Source organism: Bidens hawaiensis, unplaced genomic scaffold (assembly GCF_021521415.1).
Source record: "Bidens hawaiensis isolate Kalapana, Puna unplaced genomic scaffold, B.hawaiensis_p1.1 tig00036478_1, whole genome shotgun sequence".
Lineage (NCBI taxonomy): Eukaryota > Viridiplantae > Streptophyta > Magnoliopsida > Asterales > Asteraceae > Bidens > Bidens hawaiensis.
This window is the reverse complement of record NW_027505415.1, coordinates 146,459-168,138: the sequence shown is the minus strand read 5'-3', so window position 1 is coordinate 168,138 and position 21,680 is coordinate 146,459. Positions and strand designations below refer to the sequence as shown.

The window sequence follows — 21,680 nt, the reverse complement described above, 5'->3', positions numbered from 1 at the left end:
CTATTTTTAAATTTTAGCTAGTGGACAAGCATGTATACCTTGTTTAATTGTATCACATGATATAATAGCATTACATAAGTTGAAAATGTTGGTAACGTCATCCAATTAATGGTATATGGTTGTCTCCTAATGTCGATGGAATAAGTGAACCATTGTATAGCATCTTTTTAACAACTTTACAAATACTTCAACTTGCATTCCACAGTTTCACTAACCAAAGAGAGAAAAAACGCTTACTTCTAACGATGTGGTTGGCAGTGGTTTCAGGATTGGTACCGCTACTGATATGGCTTTTGTGCTGGTGGAACGATGTATGGTATGGACTAGTTACGGCTACTTTGAGATCATCTGAAGGCGGCACACATCTGCCTCCTGGCTACATGGGTCTTCCGATCATTGGTGAAACGTTCACATTTCTTTGGTACTTCAAGTTCCTTCGTCGTCCTGACGATTACATCAATTCCAAGCGTAGCAAGTAATAATTATATGTTAATATTATTTTTGGTTTTCAGTTTTTGCTACTGTCTTTTATATAAACTTTTATCTTATGATTATATGATCATTAATTATACAAATGAATAGGTTTGGTGATGGGATTGGAATGTACAAGACACACCTATTTGGTAGACCATCGGTGATCGTGTTTTCACCAACAGCGACCAGATTTGTATTTCGAGCTGAGGAAAGCTTCGTATCGGAATGGCCAAATGTTGAACTTGTAGGCAAAACTTCAGTAGCTGCGGTTAGTGGGAAAACACATGCTAGGCTCAGAAGTTTTGTTATTAGAAGCGTTAACCAGCCAGACGCTCTTCATAGGATTGCTAGCATCGTTCAGCCTCGAATCATATCGGCCCTTGATTCTTGGGCTAAGCGTCGTACCATTACCTCATACAAAGAGATCAAGAAGGTTACATTCGAAAACATTGGCATGTATTTTGCTAGTTTTCAACCGGGACCTACTCTTGATATGCTTGGTGAATGTTTTGCTGGATTAGTTAGGGGGGTCAGATCCTACCCACTGAATATACCAGGATTTGCTTATTATCACGGCCTTCGGGTGCGTTCTGTTCTCATTCATGATTCTTCAATTTTTGATAATAATATTTTGTGTGCATGTTATAACTTAATTAGTGACAAGTAATTTTGGTAGTGTCGGAGGAAAGCCATTGCGATTTTCAAGGAAGAGTTAAGGATAAGGAAGTACAACTTTGAGAATGAAAGTAATGAATCTGTGAAGGATTTAATGGATGGTTTGATGAGGTTGAAAGACGAAGAGGGGCGCGGATTAAGTGACATTGAGATTCTTGACAATATTGTTAGCATTCTTATCGGTGGCTATGAATCAACTACTTTAACCATGATGTGGGCTGTTTATTATCTTGCTAAATACCCAAAGGTTCTACAAAAGCTTCGGGTACGTACGTAACATTACTCCTTATTCATGTTCTAAATGTTCATCTTCTCCAATTCTAAAGTTTTAACTGTTTAGGATGAAAATATGTCTCTTAAAAGTAGTAAGGATGATCAGTTTGTTACAAGCGATGAGATTTTAAAGATGAAATACACCATGAAAGTTGTGGATGAGACGATTAGAATGGCGAATATTGCTCCATTTCTCTTTCGCACAACAACAAAAGATGTTACCTATAAAGGTTTGTGGTCGATGTTTATTACGCTCACTTGTTTATCCTGTTCTTGTTAAATATTGTTTATCGTGTAGGACATACAATACCGAAAGGATGGAATGTAATGCTCTGGATTAGGTATCTCCATACGGATCCTGAGAACTTTAATGATCCATTGTGTTTCAACCCTGATAGATGGGATGTAAGTCTCTAGGTGATCAAGATCATAATCTTTATTTTGTACTTCTATGTGTTTTTTCATAATATATCTTAATGTATGATCCTAAGGTATCAATGGCACCTGGAACATGCCATGTGTTTGGTGGTGGATCAAGAATCTGTGCAGGAAATATGCTCGCTCGTTTACAAGCTGCTATCTTTCTCTATCATTTGTCCACAGGATACAAGTAAGTAGTCATTCAAATAATGTACCATTTCATATATTAGATACTATTGTTTATTGTTGAGTTCTAATTAAAATGGATATTGTGCAGGTGGGAATTGGTAAATCCGGATTCGAAAGTGAAGTATCTCTCAAATCCTAAACCAGAAGATGGTGCAGAAATTTCCATTGAGAAACTTGAATTGTAATTTAAGATGAACCACACTTGTAGTGAATAGCAAACCCGCAGCAAAGTGTTGTTATTGAATGCCCAAGAAATATATGCTAGTGTGTTAAAGTGTGATTTCAAGCTTTTGAAGCAAAATCATATGTTTGACTAACTTTGTAAGTTTGGATAATAAACAAAGTAAGAGCATCAACAACAACAAACTTATACAAACCGTCACATCAGAGTCACATCAGATTCCAAAATTTTCTTAAAATCCTTCACTTTTTTCCACAACAACAAACCTCCACAAACTACCACATCATCAAATACTTCTACAATTAATTACATTTAACTAGTTTTCATAACATATTTATATTTTATATTTCATATATGTTTAAATATAATCTACTTTTAATAAATTTTATTTAAACATTTTATAGTTAACATGTATTTTTAAGGCTTTTTAATTATGTATTAATGTTTGTTTAATGTAATCGTTAGGTTGTTTATTATAATAATAATTATTATTATTAATATTAATCGTACAGATGGAGATAATTTAGACTTGTGGTTTATTATTATTATTATTATTATTATTATTATTATTATTATTATTATTATACAGATGGACTGGGTTTGCTATCCAAAAAGGGGTTGCGGCGCAGCTTGTTGACTGCTTACCTGTCACTTCATTGTAAATCGTTTGGATGTTTCAACATAATAATTATCTCAATATATATATATATATATATATATAATGAGTATCATTACAGAACTGTTAAATTATTTAAGAACTTGAATGAACCATTAAAAACTAACGTTTTTTATAAATTTTTTTATATGTTAATGTTATTTGAGTGTAGTTTTATCATTTTGTATATCTATATTTACGATTACAATTTTAAAAATTAGTTTTTTTTATACATATCTATGTTTTATTTTACACATGTAAATTGTTAGTACATAAATTTTACACATATGTAAACTTGTGATTAATATATGTAATAATTTTTTTTATATAAAATATGATAAAACTACTCTTAAATAATGTTAATATATAAAAAAAATTAAAAAAATATTTGATTGTTTGGAGTTCTTAAGAGTTCTTAACTTTTTTAGAGTTCATAAATGATACCAACTATATATATATATGAAGTAGTTAAAAATGCATGTGTCATAATTTGTGGAAGCTTGAATCAATTTTTTATATTATTTTCTTTAACTTGATGGTGGAGGGGCCCAATTTATTGGTTTGTTGCAAGTTTGTAGAAGCAAACTTTGTTTTTGTCAATTGACTCTACAATGGTTTAGTTTCTTACATCTTTTGTCCATTGCTTGCCACATGTGTTTGGACATTGGGCTTTGGAGCCTGATGTGAATGCTCTAATAGAAACATATGTCTTGGAATTACGAAATCTCAGCGTTTAGTAATTTTTTGAAATCTTGAGATTATTACAAGCTCGTAATAAACACATATTTTTCGTTTAAAAGTCCATGCGAAAATATGACAAACTATAATTTTTATACAACTTTTAAATGCCACAAAATCACACAATTTGAACCAAAATTCAAAAGATCAAAAAGCTTGGGTTGGGGGTGTGGGTGGGATTTAGGTTATGTGTAGTGGAGGGGCTACAAAATGAGACGATTTTTGACACGAGGCAAAAATGGGCGATATGTAGCCCCGGGGGGCGGTGTTGTAGCCCAAAAATCGCCCCTCCCACCAATAATTGATGGCCACGTTATCATCACCATAACACAAGCATGCGACATGTTTGTGTCGCCCCGCCTCTTTTTCGCCCCAGGCTGGGGGGGGGATGTTCTCGACTTCTCGCCCTCGTCGCCCACATTTGTAGCCCTACTACACATGACCTTGTGGAAGTGAAGAATGAAACAACAAAAAACTAAAAAAAAATTATACTCCATGAACTCGAGGCGAATTCTTTACATGCTACGGAGAATTATGATGGCCACATAACCTAATTAATGGATTCAAATGAGGATTGGAATGTTAAGAATAACAAAGAAAACGATAATTAATTAATTTCAACTTGATTCTGAACATTTTTCTTGATTTTCATTTAATAAGCAAATCGCGAGCTATCACCTTCATAAGGCTGAATAAGTACCACATTTAGTATCTTATATGTTGTTCTTAATTTCTTTTTCATTCAATATTAACGTTAGAAATCATAAGTTATAACACTTAGTAATGACCATTTGCAAATACATAGCAATATTTGATATTTGCAGTTTATGCTACATGTTATTGTCAAATGTACAATTTAGTATAAAGTATAATGTATATGTACAAATTGTGATTTCAATAGCTCCTTCCATCAATTTTCATTTGACTGAACCTTCTGAGTTACCAGCACACCTAATGAAAATGCAAAGATTGCAATCACAACAATCCCTTTATTATTTTTTAATTTCTCCATTGCAAGTTTCAAATATAAACCAGCCTCTTGCCTCCATTTCTCATCAATATACATTCCATGCTTCTCTTTTTGATTTTTTTCACCGTCTTTGCGATCACTTTCATCTTCATTTTCATCTGAACCTGATTTACTTTCGTCGTCTTTGTTATCACTTTCATCTGAATCTGACTTACTTTCATCTGATACTGGTGTTGGTGATGGAATGTTGTCATGTTTGATGTGTTCATGTTCAACTTTCTTTGGGACTGAAATATATAGTATTTCACCATCAAGCTTCCCTGTTATATTTTCCGAGTCTGCGTTTTTTGGCAATCTAAAACGTTGGTCAAATCGCTTGTATTTGTTCTCTCTTACCTGCCTTTCTCCACTAACTATTAAGTGAGTTTTGTTATCCACTTGAAGCTTAAGCTCTTGCCTCTTGAAATCTACAGTACAAGAATATAGGTGATGTATATAACTTTTTAAATCATTTTATTAAGAACTTAATTAATAGTGTGCAAATACTATTTATTTTCTTATGATTAAAGTGTTAATTGTTTATAAAACTCTTAAATTAAAGATTAATAAAGTGTTTGCAGGTCATTAATCTAGTCCAACCAAGTATATTTCAACAAGATAAAGTGACCATTTTTGAGTTGTTACTCAGTACGGCTTACCGCCATCTTATCTAAGTCTCTAAATATACGTTTAACAATAAGATGATGAGTTTGATGTACCAGGAAGATCAACAAGGAGGTAATGACACGTGGAGTCTTCGGTCCATGCCGCAGGAGGCACAAACTCTTCAAATACCAAACTACTTGAGCTTGGTTTGTTATCAAAAGGCAATCTTCCTTGGACGTTTGCCATCGATAATAAAACACAAGTAATTTTTAGGGTATGTTTTGGAAAAATATAAGTGAGAGGATATTAATAATGGATGTTTAGTTTATTACATAATTGGGAAAAGGGACAAGTTTTATATAGGACATAATCATAATTTGTATTTGTTACTTTGATTTCAAGAGATGGTAAGGATATATTGAGATAACTTTTCTTGCAAACTTACCAATTTTTATTCCAAACTTTAGTGTTTGGACATTGGTTTAGCCTGCTTCATCTTATCTATTGTCTTTTTTTTGTTTTGTATGTCCCTTTGGACCCAAGTTTCGTGGGTTCAAGGCCATCTAGCCAAATAACCATTTTGGCAGAAGGTTTTGTTCAAGAATAGAATAAGATTCCAATATACGGAATGGTAAAGGTTAATACCAGCAGGTAAGGATATCATAAAAAAAACAAACAAGTAATTAAAGAATGAGAAAATTATGATTTGTGCTCCCGGGCTATATGGGCGGGGACACAATGCATGTCTGATTCTTAAACAGATTATCAATTGACGAAAGGGCACACTTATGTGCGCCCGAGAACTACGAGGGCACTGATCACTCAATTTAAGAATCAGACCTACATTGTGCCCCACCCAAATAGCCAAGGGCACAAATCATAACTTTCTCTAATAGTATACAACTAGCGCTTTATTTGGCGCGTTACGCCGGGTAGTTCGGATTTATTTTTGTACCTGTCGTGTTGCGGTCAGTGCAAATGTGGCTTTGGTCAGTATGGATTAAGTTCATTAAAAATACTAACATTAAATTAAAAAACATAATCTGTTAAAAGCAGAAATAGATAGCAACGCATGTATAACTTATAATAAAAAATTAACATATTAAAATGTTAAAAAGGCGTAATGGTAACGACATTGATTCTCTCATGTTGCACGAAGAATTCAGTTGGTAAAACCCGGGCGTTGCAGCAGCTAGTAAACACGAATCTGGTAGGTATTGGCTACGTTCATTACGTTACCGAAACTAAATCTAAAAAATAAATTCGATAATTCAACATATTACAATAATAAACCCAAAAAATTAGCGACACTCGTATAAAATATATTATTAAAAAATTAACATTTTTAAAAGAATATTTATTCAGTCGGAAAAACCTGGACGTTAATAAAACTTAAGAGTTCTCGATCCCGGACGTTGCTACAATAAACATTGCCGGTTACGTGCGTTGTATCAGTGAGTTGACACAAAATTTGGTGAGCATCAATTACATGGCCAAATTCAATTTTAATCTGTAGTATTATATTATATGGAAAATACTATATGTTGAAGTACATTCATTAACTATTTAAATAACATTAATGAAAAAAATGTATTTGTAGTCCTTAAAAAAGTACTTGCCAAACTGCCAAAAGAAAACAAAAAGTCAAAAAATAAGTGAGAAACTTGTGTAGTCCTGTTACACACATGTAACAAATCTCATGCTGTGATGTAAGAGCTTGTAAACCAAGCTTAATTACTTGTAATTTTTATGAATAATAGTAATATGTGAGTATAGCCTAGTTTACCTTTTAGTATATATATAATATAATATACTTTTATTTATAATTCCTATTTATTGAATATAGAAAATCATAAAAGTGTTCAAAATGGGTTATGATTGCTATTTGTTATTGATATATTGACGACTTTGTGTTTGACGTATTCGCATGTGTAGCAAACTGAAATTAAATAACTTCTCACATAGTATAGCGTCGGATGCAAGGCTTTAAACGAACCGAATTAAATAAGATCTTATTTGTGTTTGTTTGTTAAGGATTTAGTTGACAAAAAGGACTGGTTACGAACATATAACCGAACAAAGTTTCATGTCCACATTCGTTCTTAGGGAAATGAAGTTGTTTGTGTTTCTTTTGTTTTCGTTCGCGTTCGTATATCATAAACATAATACATCAAAATAATGTCTTAAATTCTAAGTTTCACAAATAATCAAGTGTTTAATGAGATGCGAGCTTCCAATTACGCAATCAGACTTTTTTCTATGAATTTGGGATTTTTTTGTGCTTGAATTTATTTTATCCAGCATCAAAAGTTTTTGGGTCGACACAAGACGGGTCAGGCCAAAGATGGATGATTATTGATGATTTAGGTATTAAGAGGGTTGAAATGTAAATAGGGTTGCAAACAAACCGAATGAGCATAAACAAGGCCTTGTTTATGTCCGTTTGTTAAGAAAATAATGTGTTCATGAACAGTTTACGACGAACACTTACCGAACGAGATTTTATATTCGTGTTCGTTCATTATGGAAAGAAATGAATGTGTTCACAAACAATTCATGAACACAAACGAACACACATAAAATCTGCAACACCTAGAGATTGAAATCTATGTATTCATCTATGTGAATAATGAGAAATAAAATGAGAACAATGCAAAAACAACGTGAGTATTTGATTTTCCTATTTGATGTCATGGGTTATAAGCTAAATAATATAAAATGTTTAGATAAAATAAATCATCATCATCATCTTACTCAGTATATCCCACCAATAACAAAGCTATGGTAGGGTCTGAGAATGGTAAGATGTAGACAGTCTTATGACGAACACTTACCGAACAAGATTTTATATTCGTGTTCGTCCATTAAGGAAAGAAATGAATGTGTTCACAAACGATTCATGAACACAAACGAACACACATATAATCTGCAATCATCATCATCTTACTCAGTATATCCCACAATTAGCAAAGCTACGGTAGGGTCTGAGGAGGGTAAAATGTAGACAATCTTACATCTACCCCATAGGGATAGAGTGACTGCTTTCGGTGAGACCCTGGCTCAATAAGTAGTTTTACATCAAACTTTTGACATAAGGCACATATCACTCAATCATTGGGACACCGACTGATTAGTGCATGTACCTTTGTCTTTCGGCTATCAACGCCACCACATTATGCCTGATTAACCTTTCCGCCACTTTTAACGTTATATTCACGAGATTAGTAAAATAACATTAAAATTAGTGCAATTTCACTTCTGCCCACCCGAAGGTTCACACATATATAAAATAAATAAACGTAAAAGAAATCTATGAAACGCATACAAACGAACGCTAACAAACGTTCATGAACATATTACCGAAACTTGACGAACATAAGTGCACTTGTTTATTTAAATAATCGAACAAAATTTCTTGGAAAGCCAACCCGGTGTACTGTTCAGTTGCCGGTAATCAATTTCATCTTCGTCTTTCCGGTGATCTCCTTGATTTTCGGTACCTTTCTATCTCATATTTAATTGATGTGATCAATTAGAGGCACAATACATATGCAGTTATTGGGTTATTTTGTATGTTCAATTCCAAATTTGATCTTTTTAGTTGTTGTCTTCTGTAACTGTAAGATCAATAGATAGTGTACAATGTTTTGTAGTTATAGTCTTTTGCCAAGTTGTTTGGTGCCTTAGTGTGACTGCCCACCAGGTGTTCGATGAAATGCCAGTGTGAGATGTGGGCGTTTATTGTCAGCTGTTTGGTGACTTAGTGATTGCCCACAAGGTGTTCGATGAAATGCCGATGTGAGATTTGGATATGGGTCCTCAGACTCTAGGGCTGTTCAAAAAGCTCGCTACTTGCTCGGAAAAGCTCGCTCAATGTGGCTCGGTTTGAAACTGAGCCGAACCGACCCGGCTCGTTAGAAAGTTAGCTTAGCTCGGCTCGGTTTGGCTCAGATTATTTTTTACTTTTAATGTATTTTATTTTGTTTACATATAATGTATGAGGAGGAATATATCCCTCTCGAATCCCGGTCAAATTACAGTTAACTATGATTGGATTTACTTACAATTTTGAAACATTATTACTGATCCAACTATTTGTTTTCACATACTTGCAGGTGCAAGCTTTTTAATTTAAAGAATCCACATCTGGTTAATAATGGAAACAAAGAAGAAAAAGGGTTTGGTTGTAGAAGATTATCCGATTGAAGGGCTGTCAATTGCAGGACATGAAACTTGTGTAATTCTTCCAAGTTTCAACTTAGCTTTTGACATTGGAAAGTGCCCTCAACGAGCCATTTCTCAACAATTTCTCTTCATTTCTCACGGTCATATGGATCACATTGTAAGTCTCTCATTCTCCTTCATTAGTCTTTTTCTTTTACTTCTAGTATTAAGTTCTACTTCATTTCGATAGCATTAAAACATAAACATTGTTCTAGGGAGGATTACCTATGTATGTTGCAACTCGTGGTTTATACAGAATGTCACCACCAACAATCATTGTACCAAAAGTTATCAAAGAAAATGTTGAAAAGATCTTTGAAGCACACCGCGCAATGGACCAGTCAGAACTCAAGCATACTTTGATTGGATTGGATTTTGGTACAAAAAAATTTAATTGCAATATTGTTATTGTTATCATTGTTATTTCTATTTGATAGTTTATACCAGTAAATCTGCAGGTGAAGAATTTTACTTGAGAAAAGATTTGAAAGTTAAAGCTTTTAAGACGTATCACGTCATACCAAGTCAGGCTAGTTGTCTTCACTCGTCACTGTTGCGTGTTTTAATTAATATTCAGCATAAGTATACATAATTATTAAATAACTTTTGTTTGGATTGTAACAGGGTTATGTAATTTACTCAGTGAAACAAAAGCTTAAGCCCGAGTATGTTGGTCTTCCGGGGGATGAAATTAAGAAGTTGAAGTTTTCAGGTGTAGAGGTTTGTTTTGCCAATTTTAGCTATTAAATAATATTATATTCAACAAAATATACAAATTTTAGTTAATGAGTTTACATTGTTGGCAGATAACATACACGACAACGTCACCTGAAGTAGCTTTTACAGGAGATACTACATCTGACTTTATTGTTGATGACAATAATGCTGATGTGTTGAAGGCAAAAGTTCTCATTATGGAGGTAACATGTGTTTGATGTTTGTCTTTTGTTTTAGTATTTGAATTTTAGAATTACATGTTTCTTTTTTCGGGTTATGCAGAGCACGTATGTGGAGAATACAATGACAGTGGAGAATGCACGAGACTATGGACACACACATTTATCCGAGGTCAAATGGTCAAATCTTGTTTTTTTATGTTAGTGCAGAGTCTGCAGATGACATATTTCTGATCTTTTGTTTTGGTAATTCAGATAGTTAATTATGCAAGCAAATTTGAGAATAAAGCCATTGTATTAATCCACTTTTCAGCACGATATCAGTTGAATGTAAGTTTTAACATCTTTTTGTACTATTATTACCATTTCATAGGATTTGAGCTATACTGATTTTGCATGAATCAGGTTATTGAAGAAGCTGTTTCTGCACTGTGCCCACCATTGGCGGGCCGAGTTTTTGCACTTACAGAGGGCTTTTAGGATGGTTGATGCTGCATTTTTCTGTTAAAAAGGATGAAAATGAGGTAAAATTGGAAGACTTTCTCCGCCTTTCATGCATCAAGTGTTACTTTACATGAAGAACTTGGACTGTAAAAATTTTCAAGGTGTTTCGAGTTAAAAACATATCTATTTTCCTTGTATGGATTTGATTATTTTCACATGTTTAATCAACCTTATAATCACGATTGCTTTTTCATATTTAATCACTTTATATTAACTATTTTCAAAACGGCTAAATCACACAACCAATTCTACATCATTGTCTACTATTTAATCACTTTATATTATACTCAAATCTACATCATTGTCTACTATAGCACCTCAACCATAGAGTATGAAGTCAATAAATGGGTATGATGATATGAATTTATAATATTAAATCTCCCAAATACCTTGTGCCTTCTTCTACCCCAAATCTTCATATTTAGATCTAATACAACAATGCATGCATTAGTAATTTCAATTATTCCATGGAATTTATTAACATTCTCTAAAGAGGGTATTGTTAATAAACTCACGAGTGTTGATATTGTTATGGATGGAATCAAGTATGGGTTATCGAGGACAAACCAATAATGGTATTTTATCGAACTAAAGAGTAAAGAATTTGCTCTCAGCATTCATGATCTTTTGGATTCATACAAACTTACTAATTTTTCAAAGCGTAAAGCGAAGATTTGTCATGTCATTTGTTTAGGATCAATTTGGTGTCTTTGGAATGCAAGAAATGATATGGTGTTCAGCGGGAAACCGATTATGGTGGAAAACATAGTGGGTGAAATCAAGATGCTTTGTTACCTTTGGATAAAAGATAGATCGGGTGGAACATCAATATCATGGGAGGATTGGTGTAAGTTCAAAGTGTAACTAGGTTGGGCTAGAAAAAATATAATCGAGTGTATGGTGAATTTCGAGGGTGGTTGAGTCTAGCTTCTTGCTAGGCCCAGTAATTGTTTATATCGTTGTTTTTTATTAATGAATATCTTCATTTTTCTTAAAAAATATATTTTTTCTTGTTCTTTTTTACTATAAAAAACTATTAAAATTAATTAAAAAGACTACGAATCATTGTAAAATATAATGCAAATAAATAATTTAATAATAAAATATAAAAAAAAAACAATTTTGACGAGGAAAAAACGTAAGTACTTCCCGACACACACTCCGTACCAGTCATGTTCATCCTCACCTATAAAACTCTATAAACAAAAATATTAAAAACGTAACACAACACAACACAACACAAGCTAGGGTTTCGAATCTGAACAAACAGATCAATTCACACTTGACAATGTCCATGCTTCGACTCTGCAATCGAATTAAGCACAACATCTCATCATCTTCTTCCTTAACATCCTCAAGGTATATATGTTTCCTACTATCATTATCCTAATCCTACGTATTCCATTTCTCCATCGAACTTATGTAAAAGCTCGATCGAACCGATCTTAAACGAGCTCCAGCCTAAAAGTAAGCTCGTTTAATAAACGAGCCCGAGCCCGAGCTTCACGTATCGAGTTCGAGCCGGCTCGCGAGCCTGCTATTTGTATAAGTTTTATAATATATATACATATATATTTGCATGTATATATATGTATAATAATTAATAAATTAACAAGATTCCTACTAAGTAATATATATTGTTTTATATATTAAATTTTGATTGAATAAAATATATAAAGAGTTAAAAATATATAAAAATCAATTAATAAATAGTAAACGAGCCGAGCTTGAGCTTGAAAAACTACTAACTAGCCGAGCTTGAGCTTTAGAAATAAAGATCGAAACGAGCCGAGTTTGAGCCTGGTCTAGCTCGGCCCCGGCTCAAATTACTAAATAATATATATTAAATTTTAATTGAAAAAATATATACAAAATAATAATAAATAGTAAACGAGTCGAATTCGAGCTTGAAAAACTACTCATGAGACGAGCTCGAGCTTTAGAAATAAAGATCGAAACGAGCCGAGCTCGAGCCTGGTCGAGCTCGGGCTCGGGCCCAGCTCGTCTCGTTTGCACCCGTAGCTAAAACGTACCGGGATAGTGAGCAGAAACCAGTATACACCGGTTTTTGAAACGTCAAATTTTGGTTATCTGTTTATATGTATCTTGAAAATATTTAATTATGGATGGATGTTGCTACGCAGGCTCATTTGTTCATTACAATTTGCCACTGTTAAAGCCGAAGAGATATCAGCCTCTAGGCCTGCGGAAGTACTCAACTTGGGTAAACAATTGATTAGGATTTATAATTTTTTTATGAAATTTATAAAATGACCGTTTAATTAATTGGCTTTTCATCTTATCCAGTCCAGGGGAAATGGATGGAATCTGGGCACTGGAACACGATTCCCGATCCTCTAAACGGTGAACCCTTCATTAAAGTTTCAGAAGTGGATCAAAATGGAATCAAGGTACATATAATATGACATCTCAAGTTACTTGTTATCATTTTGAGCGAAAGTTTATTAACTTTTATCATATGTTTTGATATTAAATCTTGATCAGCCTTTTGTTGAAAGCTTATCAAAGTGCCCGAAACACGGCCTGCACAATCCGTTTAAATCACCCGAGAGGTATTTTTTCATGTACCGATATTTGTAGTGTTAGTGTGTTAGTGGTACTAATTAATGTAACTGATTATTATTTATAGGTACCTTTTGTATGGAGATGTATCTTCAAAAGCAGGCCATATGCTTTCCCAGCCTGAGGTATTAATTTGCTTGTGTGATTTTTTTTTACACCCTGCTTGCGGTGCACGCATATAATGTATATATGTGTGAACCCTCGGGTGGGCAAAAGCGAAATTGCACTAATTTTGACGTTATTTTACTAATATCGTGAAAATAACGTTAAAAGTGGCGGAAGGTTAATCAGGCATCATGTGGTGGCATTGATAGCCGAAAGACAAGGGTACATGCACCAATCGGTCGGTGTCCCGATGGTTGAGTGTTATGTGTCTTATGTTCAAGGCTTGACGCAAAACTACTATCGAGCCGGGGGTCTCACCGGAAGCAGCCTCTCTATCCCTATGGGGTAGAGGTGAGGCTGTCTACATCTTACCCTCCTCAGACCCTACCATAGCTTTGCTATTGGTGGGATATACTGAGTACGATGATTTTTTTTTTTTTTTGCATTTTACTTGTTTTCATATTTTTTATTATTATTTCAGGTTTCTGATTTCTTTGCAAAGTTAATACAACGTGTCTCGCCGAAGAGTTACCAGCAGGCTCTTGGTGAAGTTTATGTTACCGGGAAGTTTTTAGAAAACTTTTCTGGTGATCAGGTATTCTTAAAATATGGTTTATTTTTATTATTATTAATTGCTAATTTTTTATTTTTTTTAAATGTCTGATAGGTGCGGTTTTTGGCAAGGTCGTTTGGAGTACCTGGGAATCATCTCGGGCAACAAAGTCATGGTTTCCGATGGCCTTATGGCCCTGTAAGATGCCCTTCACATATTATTATTTCATTCATTTCATTTATCTGTTAACTATATTTATAGATTATTTTTGTGCTTATTATATTTGTAATTGCAGGTGGCGTTAATTACACCGTTTAATTTCCCTCTAGAGATTCCTCTACTTCAGCTGATGGGAGCTCTTTATATGGGAAACAAACCCGTCCTTAAAGTCGATAGCAAAGTGAGTCTTTTAGTACATAAATAACTTATATTTATAGACATTGATTATTTAAAAAAAATGTAACTTTTTTATAGGTTTGTATTGTTATGGAACAAATGCTTCGGTTACTTCACGCTTGTGGGATGCCGGTTGAAGATGTTGACTTTATTAATTCCGATGGAATGAATATGAACAAGCTGCTTCTAGAGGTTAGTTTCTTCACATTAACACTTTTTAGAACAAAAAAAATATATTCTTTTTTATGGTTTAAATATTTGTTTTCTTAATCAGGCGAATCCACGAATGACCCTTTTTACTGGTAGCTCAAGAATAGCAGATAAGTTGGCTTATGATCTAAACGGTCGAGTCAAATTAGAAGATGCAGGATTTGACTGGAAAATTCTCGGGCCTGATGTTCACGAGGTTTTACTATAAAATTTTGAAAATTTATAAACTTGCAAGATGAGTTATGAATTTATAATGCCGAGGTGTCATTATTGACAGGTGGATTATGTGTCGTGGGTCTGTGATCAAGATGCTTATGCATGTAGTGGCCAGAAATGCTCAGCGCAGTCATTATTATTCGTTCATGAGGTTTACGCCTTCACTTATTTTATTAACACCATATTATTATTTTAGTATTATTATTATTTAATCTTTTCATATATTATATGCAGAACTGGAACAACACCTCACTGATGAGTCACCTGAGTTACCTTGCTGGGAGAAGGAGTCTTGATAATTTAACAATCGGCCCGGTTCTTACAGTAAGTTATTATTAAATACCGGGACTTAAAAAGGTTACTATTATATCCAACTGATTATTTATTACATTCCATCTTGTTTTATCAGCTTACAACAGAAACAATGCTAGACCACAAGAACAGTTTGCTTAAAATACCGGGATCAAAACTACTATGGGGCGGTGAAGAGTTGGAAAATCATTCAATTCCTAAAATATACGGTGCTATCAAACCGACTGCTGTTTTCGTCCCGCTTGATCAGATACTAAAACCTGAACATTATGAGCTTGTTACAAAAGAAATATTCGGGCCTTTTCAGGTGATCAACATTTAACTTTACTACTATTGTAATATTCTATTACATTGTATATTTGTATAATTTCTTTAATATTTTTGGTGGTTGTTTAGATTATTACCGAGTACAAAGACAGTCAAATCCCGATGGTGTTGAAGGCGCTTGAAAAGATGCATGCGCATTTAACTGCTGCTGTTGTCTCAAATGATCCCTTGTTTATTCAGGTATATTTATTTAACTTGTTATTATATAATGCATTGGGATTACTCTATAGAATAGTAACCAAGTTTTGAAATTGTTCTAGTCAGGTCACTCGTAAAATCTTTTGTTCCAATTAGTTTACTAAAGTTTCTTTTTTGTTCTAATATTATATATTTTACCTGGATAGCAGGTTTTGTAGGTTTTTTTTTGTTTTTAAATAGTTTAGCATTGCAAAATATTTTTTTTAAGTGACAAAATTAGTAAAAATTGAGAAAAAAAAATTAATTGTGACAAAATGCAAAAAAATAATAATAATAAGAATTTTTTTTTATAAATTTTCCTTTTTGTTTTTGCAATTTTCCAGATTATTATTAAGAACAATTTTTTTTGTGCAATTTTTCATATTTTTTTTTTTCAATTTTTCATATTATTATTATTATTTGCAATTTTTCACAATTTAATTTAGTTTTTTCAATTTATAGAAAACGTTTTGCAATGTCAAACTATTTAAAAAAAACATTCATGACCTGTTATCCAGGTAAAATATCTAGGATTAGAACAAAAAGAAAACTTTAGTGACATGATTGGAACAAAAGATTTTATGAGTGACTTGATAGGAACAGTTTCAAAACTTGGTTACTATTCTGTGCCCCTGCATTATATTATTTAATATTTATCATGCGGGTGCAACTTATTTTCAGGATATTTTGGGGGAAACTGTGAACGGAACTACCTATGCTGGAATTAGAGCAAGAACTACAGGAGCACCGCAGAACCATTGGTCAGTATGAGCATGCTTTAATTTTTGTTTTAATTTGTGTTTTGTTTATTTACGTTCGAAGTTTTTTTCAGGTTTGGACCTGCTGGAGATCCAAGAGGCGCAGGAATAGGGACTCCTGAAGCAATAAAACTGGTGTGGTCTTGTCACAGAGAAGTTATCTATGATATTGGTCCGGTCTCACACGACTGGAAAATCCCGCCTTCAACTTAAGCTGCGCGATATATGGTGGCTTTAAACGGGTTGTCCAATAGTTTGTTATTCAAGTATGATGAGAGTTGGTTCTAGGCCGGATGTTTAAACAGACCATTTGAGTAATAAAGTTATGAATGAGTACTTAATTTTGATGGAGCATTTTCAATCTAGTTGTGAGTAGAGGTGCACAAAAAACCCGAATCCGGAACCGGACCCGGAAAAAACCCAGAACCGGTTTTTTTATACCCGAGTTTTTAATATCTGAACCCATACCCGACCTTACCCAGATAGGGTATGCATTTCAATACCAAAACTCGTACCCGAACCGGGCCCGATTTGTATCCGTAATACCCGAAAACCGGAACCGGTTCCAGGTAGTTTTTCTCATACCCGAAACTAAGTTTTTCAAATACCCGATTTATACCCGAAAAATATCAGGAAAAATACCCCTAAAAAGTTCAATTCCTTAAAAATTCAATCTATACCCGAAAATAGGGTGCTTTCAATACCCGAAAATAGAGTATTTAAATACCCGGTTTTAGAATATATCCGACTCAAACCCAATACACATGTTTAGAGACAATACCCGGGCCCGAACCCGACTAGGGTATTGGCAATACTCAGTCATACTCGAACTCGGCTCCATACCCAAACCCAGGTATTTGAAAAACTTGATTTGTGCACCTCTAGTTGTGAGCCAATTTAGGTAAAAGTTTCTTTATTTGGTGTTTAAAACACTAGTCTAATTCTTTATAAACTTTTATAAATTCTGGGAATGAAGACATGCACAAATATTTTTAAATAACAAATCTCATAAGATAAAAAAAATCTTGACAAGTAGCATATTTGATTTGCAACATACCACTGATTAATCAACCAACAAGCAATAAAACAAGAAATCCATAGTTATGAGTTTGCACACCACACTAACAATCTATACAAAGGAAAAGCCTCCGGTAAAACATTGAAGACATGACCAAACATAAAAACTCAAAATATCTTCAAACAAGCTTCATGTTTATATTTTAAACCGTTCTTCAAACTTCCACCGAATTCATCTCTTCCAACTGTAAGTGATCATCCTACAATATCAAACAACAAAATATATTTAAAAAAATATAAGGTCATTTCTTATTTCAAAAAAATGATCAATTATTACTTACCATGTTCTCTTTGTTTTCTATCGCTTCCTCGGTAGGAGAGACATCCAGTTGAGCTGAAAACGAAATACACATAAGTTTCAAAACATACGAAAATCATAATCAATTAAAGATATAACTAGGGGTGTGCGTGGTGCGAACATCAAACCAAAACAAAACTTTCGTTTTATGATTTTTTAAACCGTTCGGTTTCGGTTTTTGGGTATGGTTCGGTTTTGGATGCGGTTTTTTTGGTTATGCTAATCGAGCCAAAACATTTTGACAAAAAAAAGAAGAAAAACTTGATCCAATATACTGAAATTGGGCATGATATTTTTTTTCTTTAAACTAATTATTAATAGAATATTGAATATTTGGGCTTCAAATATTAAAAGATAAGAAAAGATACATTTAAAATCAAAAATCAAAATTAAAACTAAAAGTACTTGTATTATTAGTTATTAACCATATTTAGCAACCAGATATATTTGTTATTAACCATATGTTAAAACTAAACAAATGGTCGTCGGTAGATTTTGTTTTAATGGTTATGCTTAAAGTATACTCTGCTTGCATCAATGGTTCAGATACCTTTTTCATCAGCAGCAACAGCAGTCTTAACAATCTTTTTCTCTTTGTTAGATACTTGTTTGATTGGCTTCTTGATATTCTTTTCCGTCTTCTTGTTCACTTGACTTTTAGTTTTTGGAACAAGATTACTCTTTTGTGTGACCGACTCTTTTGCTGCTGAACTGGCACTGTTGTTCAATGACTTCGGCTTTAGCTTTGAAGCTCCAGTAGCCGAAGACAAGCTTTGTGCATCTTCATCTTCTGGCACATGAGTACAAGAAACAGAAACTTGCAGCTGTTCAATGCTTTCTTTTATCTCGTACTTCTCAAACACTTCTTTGACAGATTCTCCAAGATCAACAAGATTATGGCGGCAAGCATAAGACTTTAGCTCGTCTTTCAACAGCTGAACATTCTACAATACAATATTTCAATACAAATTTATCCTAAAAAAGGATTACTCTATAGAATAGTAACCAAGTTGCAAAATATTTTTTTAAAGTGACAAAATTAGTAAAAATTGAGAAAAAAAAAGTTTAATTGTGAAAAAATGCAAAAACATATATATATTATAAATTTTCCAGTTTTTTTTTGTTGCAATTTTCCAAATTATTATTTTTTCTCAAAAAAAAATAATATAAAAATAAAAAAAACTGAAAAATTGTTATTTAGAAAAATAAAAAAGGTTTTTTTTTTCATTTTTCCAGATTATTATTATTTTGTTTTGTAATTTTTCACAATTTATTTATTTTTCTCAATTTTTAAAAAATGTTTTGCAATGTCAAATTATTTAAAAATAAAAAAAAAACCTAATGATTGGAACATATCTAGGATTAAAACAAAAAAGAAAACTTTAGTGACCTAATTGGAAAAAAAATATTATAAGTTACCTGTTGAAACAATTTTAAAACTTGGTTACTATTCTAAAGAGTTGTCCCTTATAAAAAAACATAACTTTCTTAATAGAAAGAGTGTGCTGTTTGTTGCTACCTCACATCCAGCTTCAAGGGCAAGCTTAAAGAACCCGAGTGACAACTGATGTTTTCCAGCAGCTTCAGACAGTTTAATGTGAGACAGCCAGTATGACGGTGAAGACAAAACAGTGAACTTTCTTTGAGTTAATGATCTTGAAACATCTGAACCCGGTGTGACAATTTTACCCTTGATGTTGCTAGTCCTTCTTACCCTGGCTTCCGATATTGGAGTGATGTAGCCAACTGATTTAGCTGCAGGACTAACAATTGACTTGCTGGGAATGGACAGTCTCCTAGGAGGTTTAGGAGAGTTCTCTTTGGCGGACAATTCCAGAACATCAACACTTTGACTCACACTCGATTTCGGTTTTCCCCTGAACATATGAAATATTATTAGTTACTACCATTTTACTACACTTTTAGTTAAAAAAAATATGTACTGATTTCAGCGTGGTAAAAAATCATTTCTAGGTGACAATTAATCACCAATTACTCGCTAAAATTGGTAAGCGATAAAAGGCAGTCGAAAGAGATCAAAATCAGTCAAATTTGGTCAAAGTCAGTTAAAATCTTTGAGGTATTTCAAAAAGTATAGTTATTAATCCAATCTAGTAAATAAGTTATTTTATTTAATTAGTTTATATATTGTTAATATACTATAACAAATAAACAAATTAGATATATGTGTAATAACCATATTACATATTTGTAAAAAATATTTACACGCGTAAAAACTAATGCTGATAATTGTAATCATAAAGTTACACATAATAAGTGACAAAACTACACTTAAATAATAATAATAATAATAATAATAATAATAATAATATATTAAAAATAAATTAAAAAATGGTTAGTTGTTAAAGAGTTTTTTAAAGTTTTGAAATTATACACGCATAATATTCCAAACCGATTAATCACCAATAGGCAACACAGTACACAACAGCCCGACTAGCACCTAACAAGTTTCACAACACTAATTAATATAGATTTTATATATATTTGTTACATACTTATAAAACATTTTCAGCAAAATCAAACAAAAAGCCTCTGTTTTTCACAGTAATATGCAGAGTATTAGCCCAACATACAAAACCCATTTCATATAAACCCATTTAAACCTCAAAAAATCAGATTTTTACAAACAATTTAACATTTTTTTACAAAATTAACTAATTAAAAGCACAACCTTTTAGAAGCAGAAGCAATAGCCGGAGAAAAAGCTTGAATCTTATCTTCCTTAGGCTTAGACGCCGATCTGAGTGGATACCTAAGCAGCTTGGACGATTTTGCCCCTGGGTTTCCTGCAATAACAACAAGACCCAATTAGTGTTTATTAAGCAAACCCAGTGGGTATAAATGTATAATTGAACAGCCATAAAAGAGTAAAATTGAATACCGAAAACGGATGATTGGTCTTTGAGAGTGTCTTCCATGAGAGAAATTGAGTTAATTGCTGAGAAGAATTGGTGAATTGAATAATTGGGGATGAAATTAGGGTTTGTAATTATTATTATTATATAAGGGAGTGGGGGTGAAATGGGCGGGAAATGTTGGGTTTTGAAACTTGAATTAGACCCTCGTCGGTTTGAAACTTTTGAAAGGGGAATGGAAGTTACATGTTTAGTCCTCGGATTGTTTGTACCTGTTAAGTACCGGGATTAGTTCTGACTTCTGGGTACAGGTGCACAAAAAACCTGAAATAAAAAACCGGAACCGAGTTTTTTAATATCTGACCCTACTGTGATGGTGCACAATGTTGTGGTAAGTGGAACTAGAAGAAACGGAAGAGCCAAAACATATTGAAAATCAATGTTGGTGGTGAGTGGTGAGTGCGGCGATGCCTGGTGATTAGAGGTGCACAAATCGGTTTTTTAAAAAAAACCGGTTCGGTTATTAACCGGACCGGTTTTTTTTGGACCGGAAAAAAACCAACCGGTTAATAACCGGACCGGTTAATAACCGGTTTTTTCATCTCAAAACCCTAACCGGTCTAACCGGTTAGGACCGGTTTAGAAACCGGTTAGAACCGGTTAATAAACCGGTTTTTTTTATTAACCGGTTTTTTAAAAACCGGTTTTTTAACCGGTTAACCGGTTTTTTTTTTTTTTTTTTTTTTTTTAATAACCATAAAAAACGGTCAAAAAACCAAAAAAAACGGCTATATGCCCGTTATACAACGGTCAAAACCGGTTTAACCGGTTAACCGGTTATAAAAAAACCGGTTAACCGGTTATAAAAAAACCGGTTTATAAAAAAACCGGTTAACCGGTTTTTTTATAACCGGTTATTAAAAAAAACCGGTTTTTTTTATAACCGGT

The 21,680-nt window shown here is 33.2% G+C and overlaps 5 protein-coding genes across 5 annotated transcripts; 3 read left to right on the top strand and 2 right to left on the bottom strand.

Annotated features, from left to right (window-relative positions):
- The first annotated feature begins 121 nt into the window (after nucleotides 1–121).
- LOC143613049 (ent-kaurenoic acid oxidase 1-like) lies at nucleotides 122–2,380 on the top strand. The gene is made up of 7 exons (XM_077086873.1): nucleotides 122–475; nucleotides 583–1,057; nucleotides 1,151–1,414; nucleotides 1,490–1,652; nucleotides 1,721–1,827; nucleotides 1,914–2,032; nucleotides 2,120–2,380. Exons 1-7 carry the CDS (start codon nucleotides 246–248, stop codon nucleotides 2,214–2,216), a joined length of 1,455 nt encoding a protein of 484 aa, XP_076942988.1. The 5' UTR covers nucleotides 122–245; the 3' UTR covers nucleotides 2,217–2,380.
- Nucleotides 2,381–4,447: 2,067 nt separating this feature from the next.
- On the bottom strand, nucleotides 4,448–5,851 carry LOC143613058 (uncharacterized). The gene is made up of 2 exons (XM_077086880.1): nucleotides 5,334–5,851; nucleotides 4,448–5,042 (listed from the first exon to the last, which is right to left on the bottom strand). The coding sequence occupies exons 1-2, from the start codon at nucleotides 5,464–5,466 to the stop codon at nucleotides 4,516–4,518; spliced, it is 660 nt and encodes a 219-aa protein (XP_076942995.1). The 5' UTR covers nucleotides 5,467–5,851; the 3' UTR covers nucleotides 4,448–4,515.
- Nucleotides 5,852–8,662: 2,811 nt separating this feature from the next.
- Nucleotides 8,663–11,022, top strand: LOC143613053 (tRNase Z TRZ1-like). Its single transcript, XM_077086875.1, has 9 exons — nucleotides 8,663–8,716; nucleotides 9,336–9,562; nucleotides 9,660–9,822; nucleotides 9,903–9,973; nucleotides 10,069–10,164; nucleotides 10,251–10,364; nucleotides 10,444–10,512; nucleotides 10,596–10,670; nucleotides 10,746–11,022. Exons 2-9 carry the CDS (start codon nucleotides 9,377–9,379, stop codon nucleotides 10,818–10,820), a joined length of 849 nt encoding a protein of 282 aa, XP_076942990.1. The 5' UTR covers nucleotides 8,663–8,716; nucleotides 9,336–9,376; the 3' UTR covers nucleotides 10,821–11,022.
- A 1,051-nt stretch (nucleotides 11,023–12,073) lies between these two features.
- Nucleotides 12,074–16,761, top strand: LOC143613046 (putative aldehyde dehydrogenase). Its single transcript, XM_077086871.1, has 16 exons — nucleotides 12,074–12,203; nucleotides 12,989–13,068; nucleotides 13,152–13,255; nucleotides 13,350–13,417; nucleotides 13,495–13,552; nucleotides 14,014–14,127; nucleotides 14,200–14,283; nucleotides 14,381–14,485; nucleotides 14,560–14,673; nucleotides 14,756–14,887; nucleotides 14,969–15,058; nucleotides 15,142–15,231; nucleotides 15,317–15,526; nucleotides 15,616–15,726; nucleotides 16,405–16,484; nucleotides 16,556–16,761. The coding sequence occupies exons 1-16, from the start codon at nucleotides 12,133–12,135 to the stop codon at nucleotides 16,692–16,694; spliced, it is 1,650 nt and encodes a 549-aa protein (XP_076942986.1). The 5' UTR covers nucleotides 12,074–12,132; the 3' UTR covers nucleotides 16,695–16,761.
- A 952-nt stretch (nucleotides 16,762–17,713) lies between these two features.
- On the bottom strand, nucleotides 17,714–20,834 carry LOC143613063 (uncharacterized). The gene is made up of 6 exons (XM_077086883.1): nucleotides 20,759–20,834; nucleotides 20,549–20,663; nucleotides 19,376–19,733; nucleotides 18,407–18,800; nucleotides 17,840–17,892; nucleotides 17,714–17,758 (listed from the first exon to the last, which is right to left on the bottom strand). Exons 1-6 carry the CDS (start codon nucleotides 20,793–20,795, stop codon nucleotides 17,714–17,716), a joined length of 1,002 nt encoding a protein of 333 aa, XP_076942998.1. The 5' UTR covers nucleotides 20,796–20,834.
- Between the last annotated feature and the right edge of the window lie 846 nt (nucleotides 20,835–21,680).

Excerpts from the sequence above, each read along its gene's own strand:
- LOC143613049 (XM_077086873.1), top strand. The coding sequence starts at position 246 with ATGTGGTTGGCAGTGGTTTCAGGATTGGTACCGCTACTGATATGGCTT. Across the intron at positions 1,415-1,489 it reads AGGTTCTACAAAAGCTTCGG|GATGAAAATATGTCTCTTAA; the intron begins GTACGTACGTAA and ends TTAACTGTTTAG. Across the intron at positions 1,653-1,720 it reads AAAAGATGTTACCTATAAAG|GACATACAATACCGAAAGGA; the intron begins GTTTGTGGTCGA and ends TTTATCGTGTAG.
- LOC143613058 (XM_077086880.1), bottom strand. The coding sequence starts at position 5,466 with ATGGCAAACGTCCAAGGAAGATTGCCTTTTGATAACAAACCAAGCTCA. Across the intron at positions 5,043-5,333 it reads CCTCCTTGTTGATCTTCCTG|ATTTCAAGAGGCAAGAGCTT; the intron begins GTACATCAAACT and ends CTTGTACTGTAG.
- LOC143613053 (XM_077086875.1), top strand. The coding sequence starts at position 9,377 with ATGGAAACAAAGAAGAAAAAGGGTTTGGTTGTAGAAGATTATCCGATT. Across the intron at positions 10,165-10,250 it reads TGAAGTTTTCAGGTGTAGAG|ATAACATACACGACAACGTC; the intron begins GTTTGTTTTGCC and ends CATTGTTGGCAG. Across the intron at positions 10,671-10,745 it reads CAGCACGATATCAGTTGAAT|GTTATTGAAGAAGCTGTTTC; the intron begins GTAAGTTTTAAC and ends TGCATGAATCAG.
- LOC143613046 (XM_077086871.1), top strand. The coding sequence starts at position 12,133 with ATGTCCATGCTTCGACTCTGCAATCGAATTAAGCACAACATCTCATCA. Across the intron at positions 14,888-14,968 it reads TCGGGCCTGATGTTCACGAG|GTGGATTATGTGTCGTGGGT; the intron begins GTTTTACTATAA and ends CATTATTGACAG. Across the intron at positions 16,485-16,555 it reads GGAGCACCGCAGAACCATTG|GTTTGGACCTGCTGGAGATC; the intron begins GTCAGTATGAGC and ends AGTTTTTTTCAG.
- LOC143613063 (XM_077086883.1), bottom strand. The coding sequence starts at position 20,795 with ATGGAAGACACTCTCAAAGACCAATCATCCGTTTTCG. Across the intron at positions 20,664-20,758 it reads AGACCAATCATCCGTTTTCG|GAAACCCAGGGGCAAAATCG; the intron begins GTATTCAATTTT and ends TTGTTATTGCAG. Across the intron at positions 18,801-19,375 it reads CCCTTGAAGCTGGATGTGAG|AATGTTCAGCTGTTGAAAGA; the intron begins GTAGCAACAAAC and ends ATTGTATTGTAG.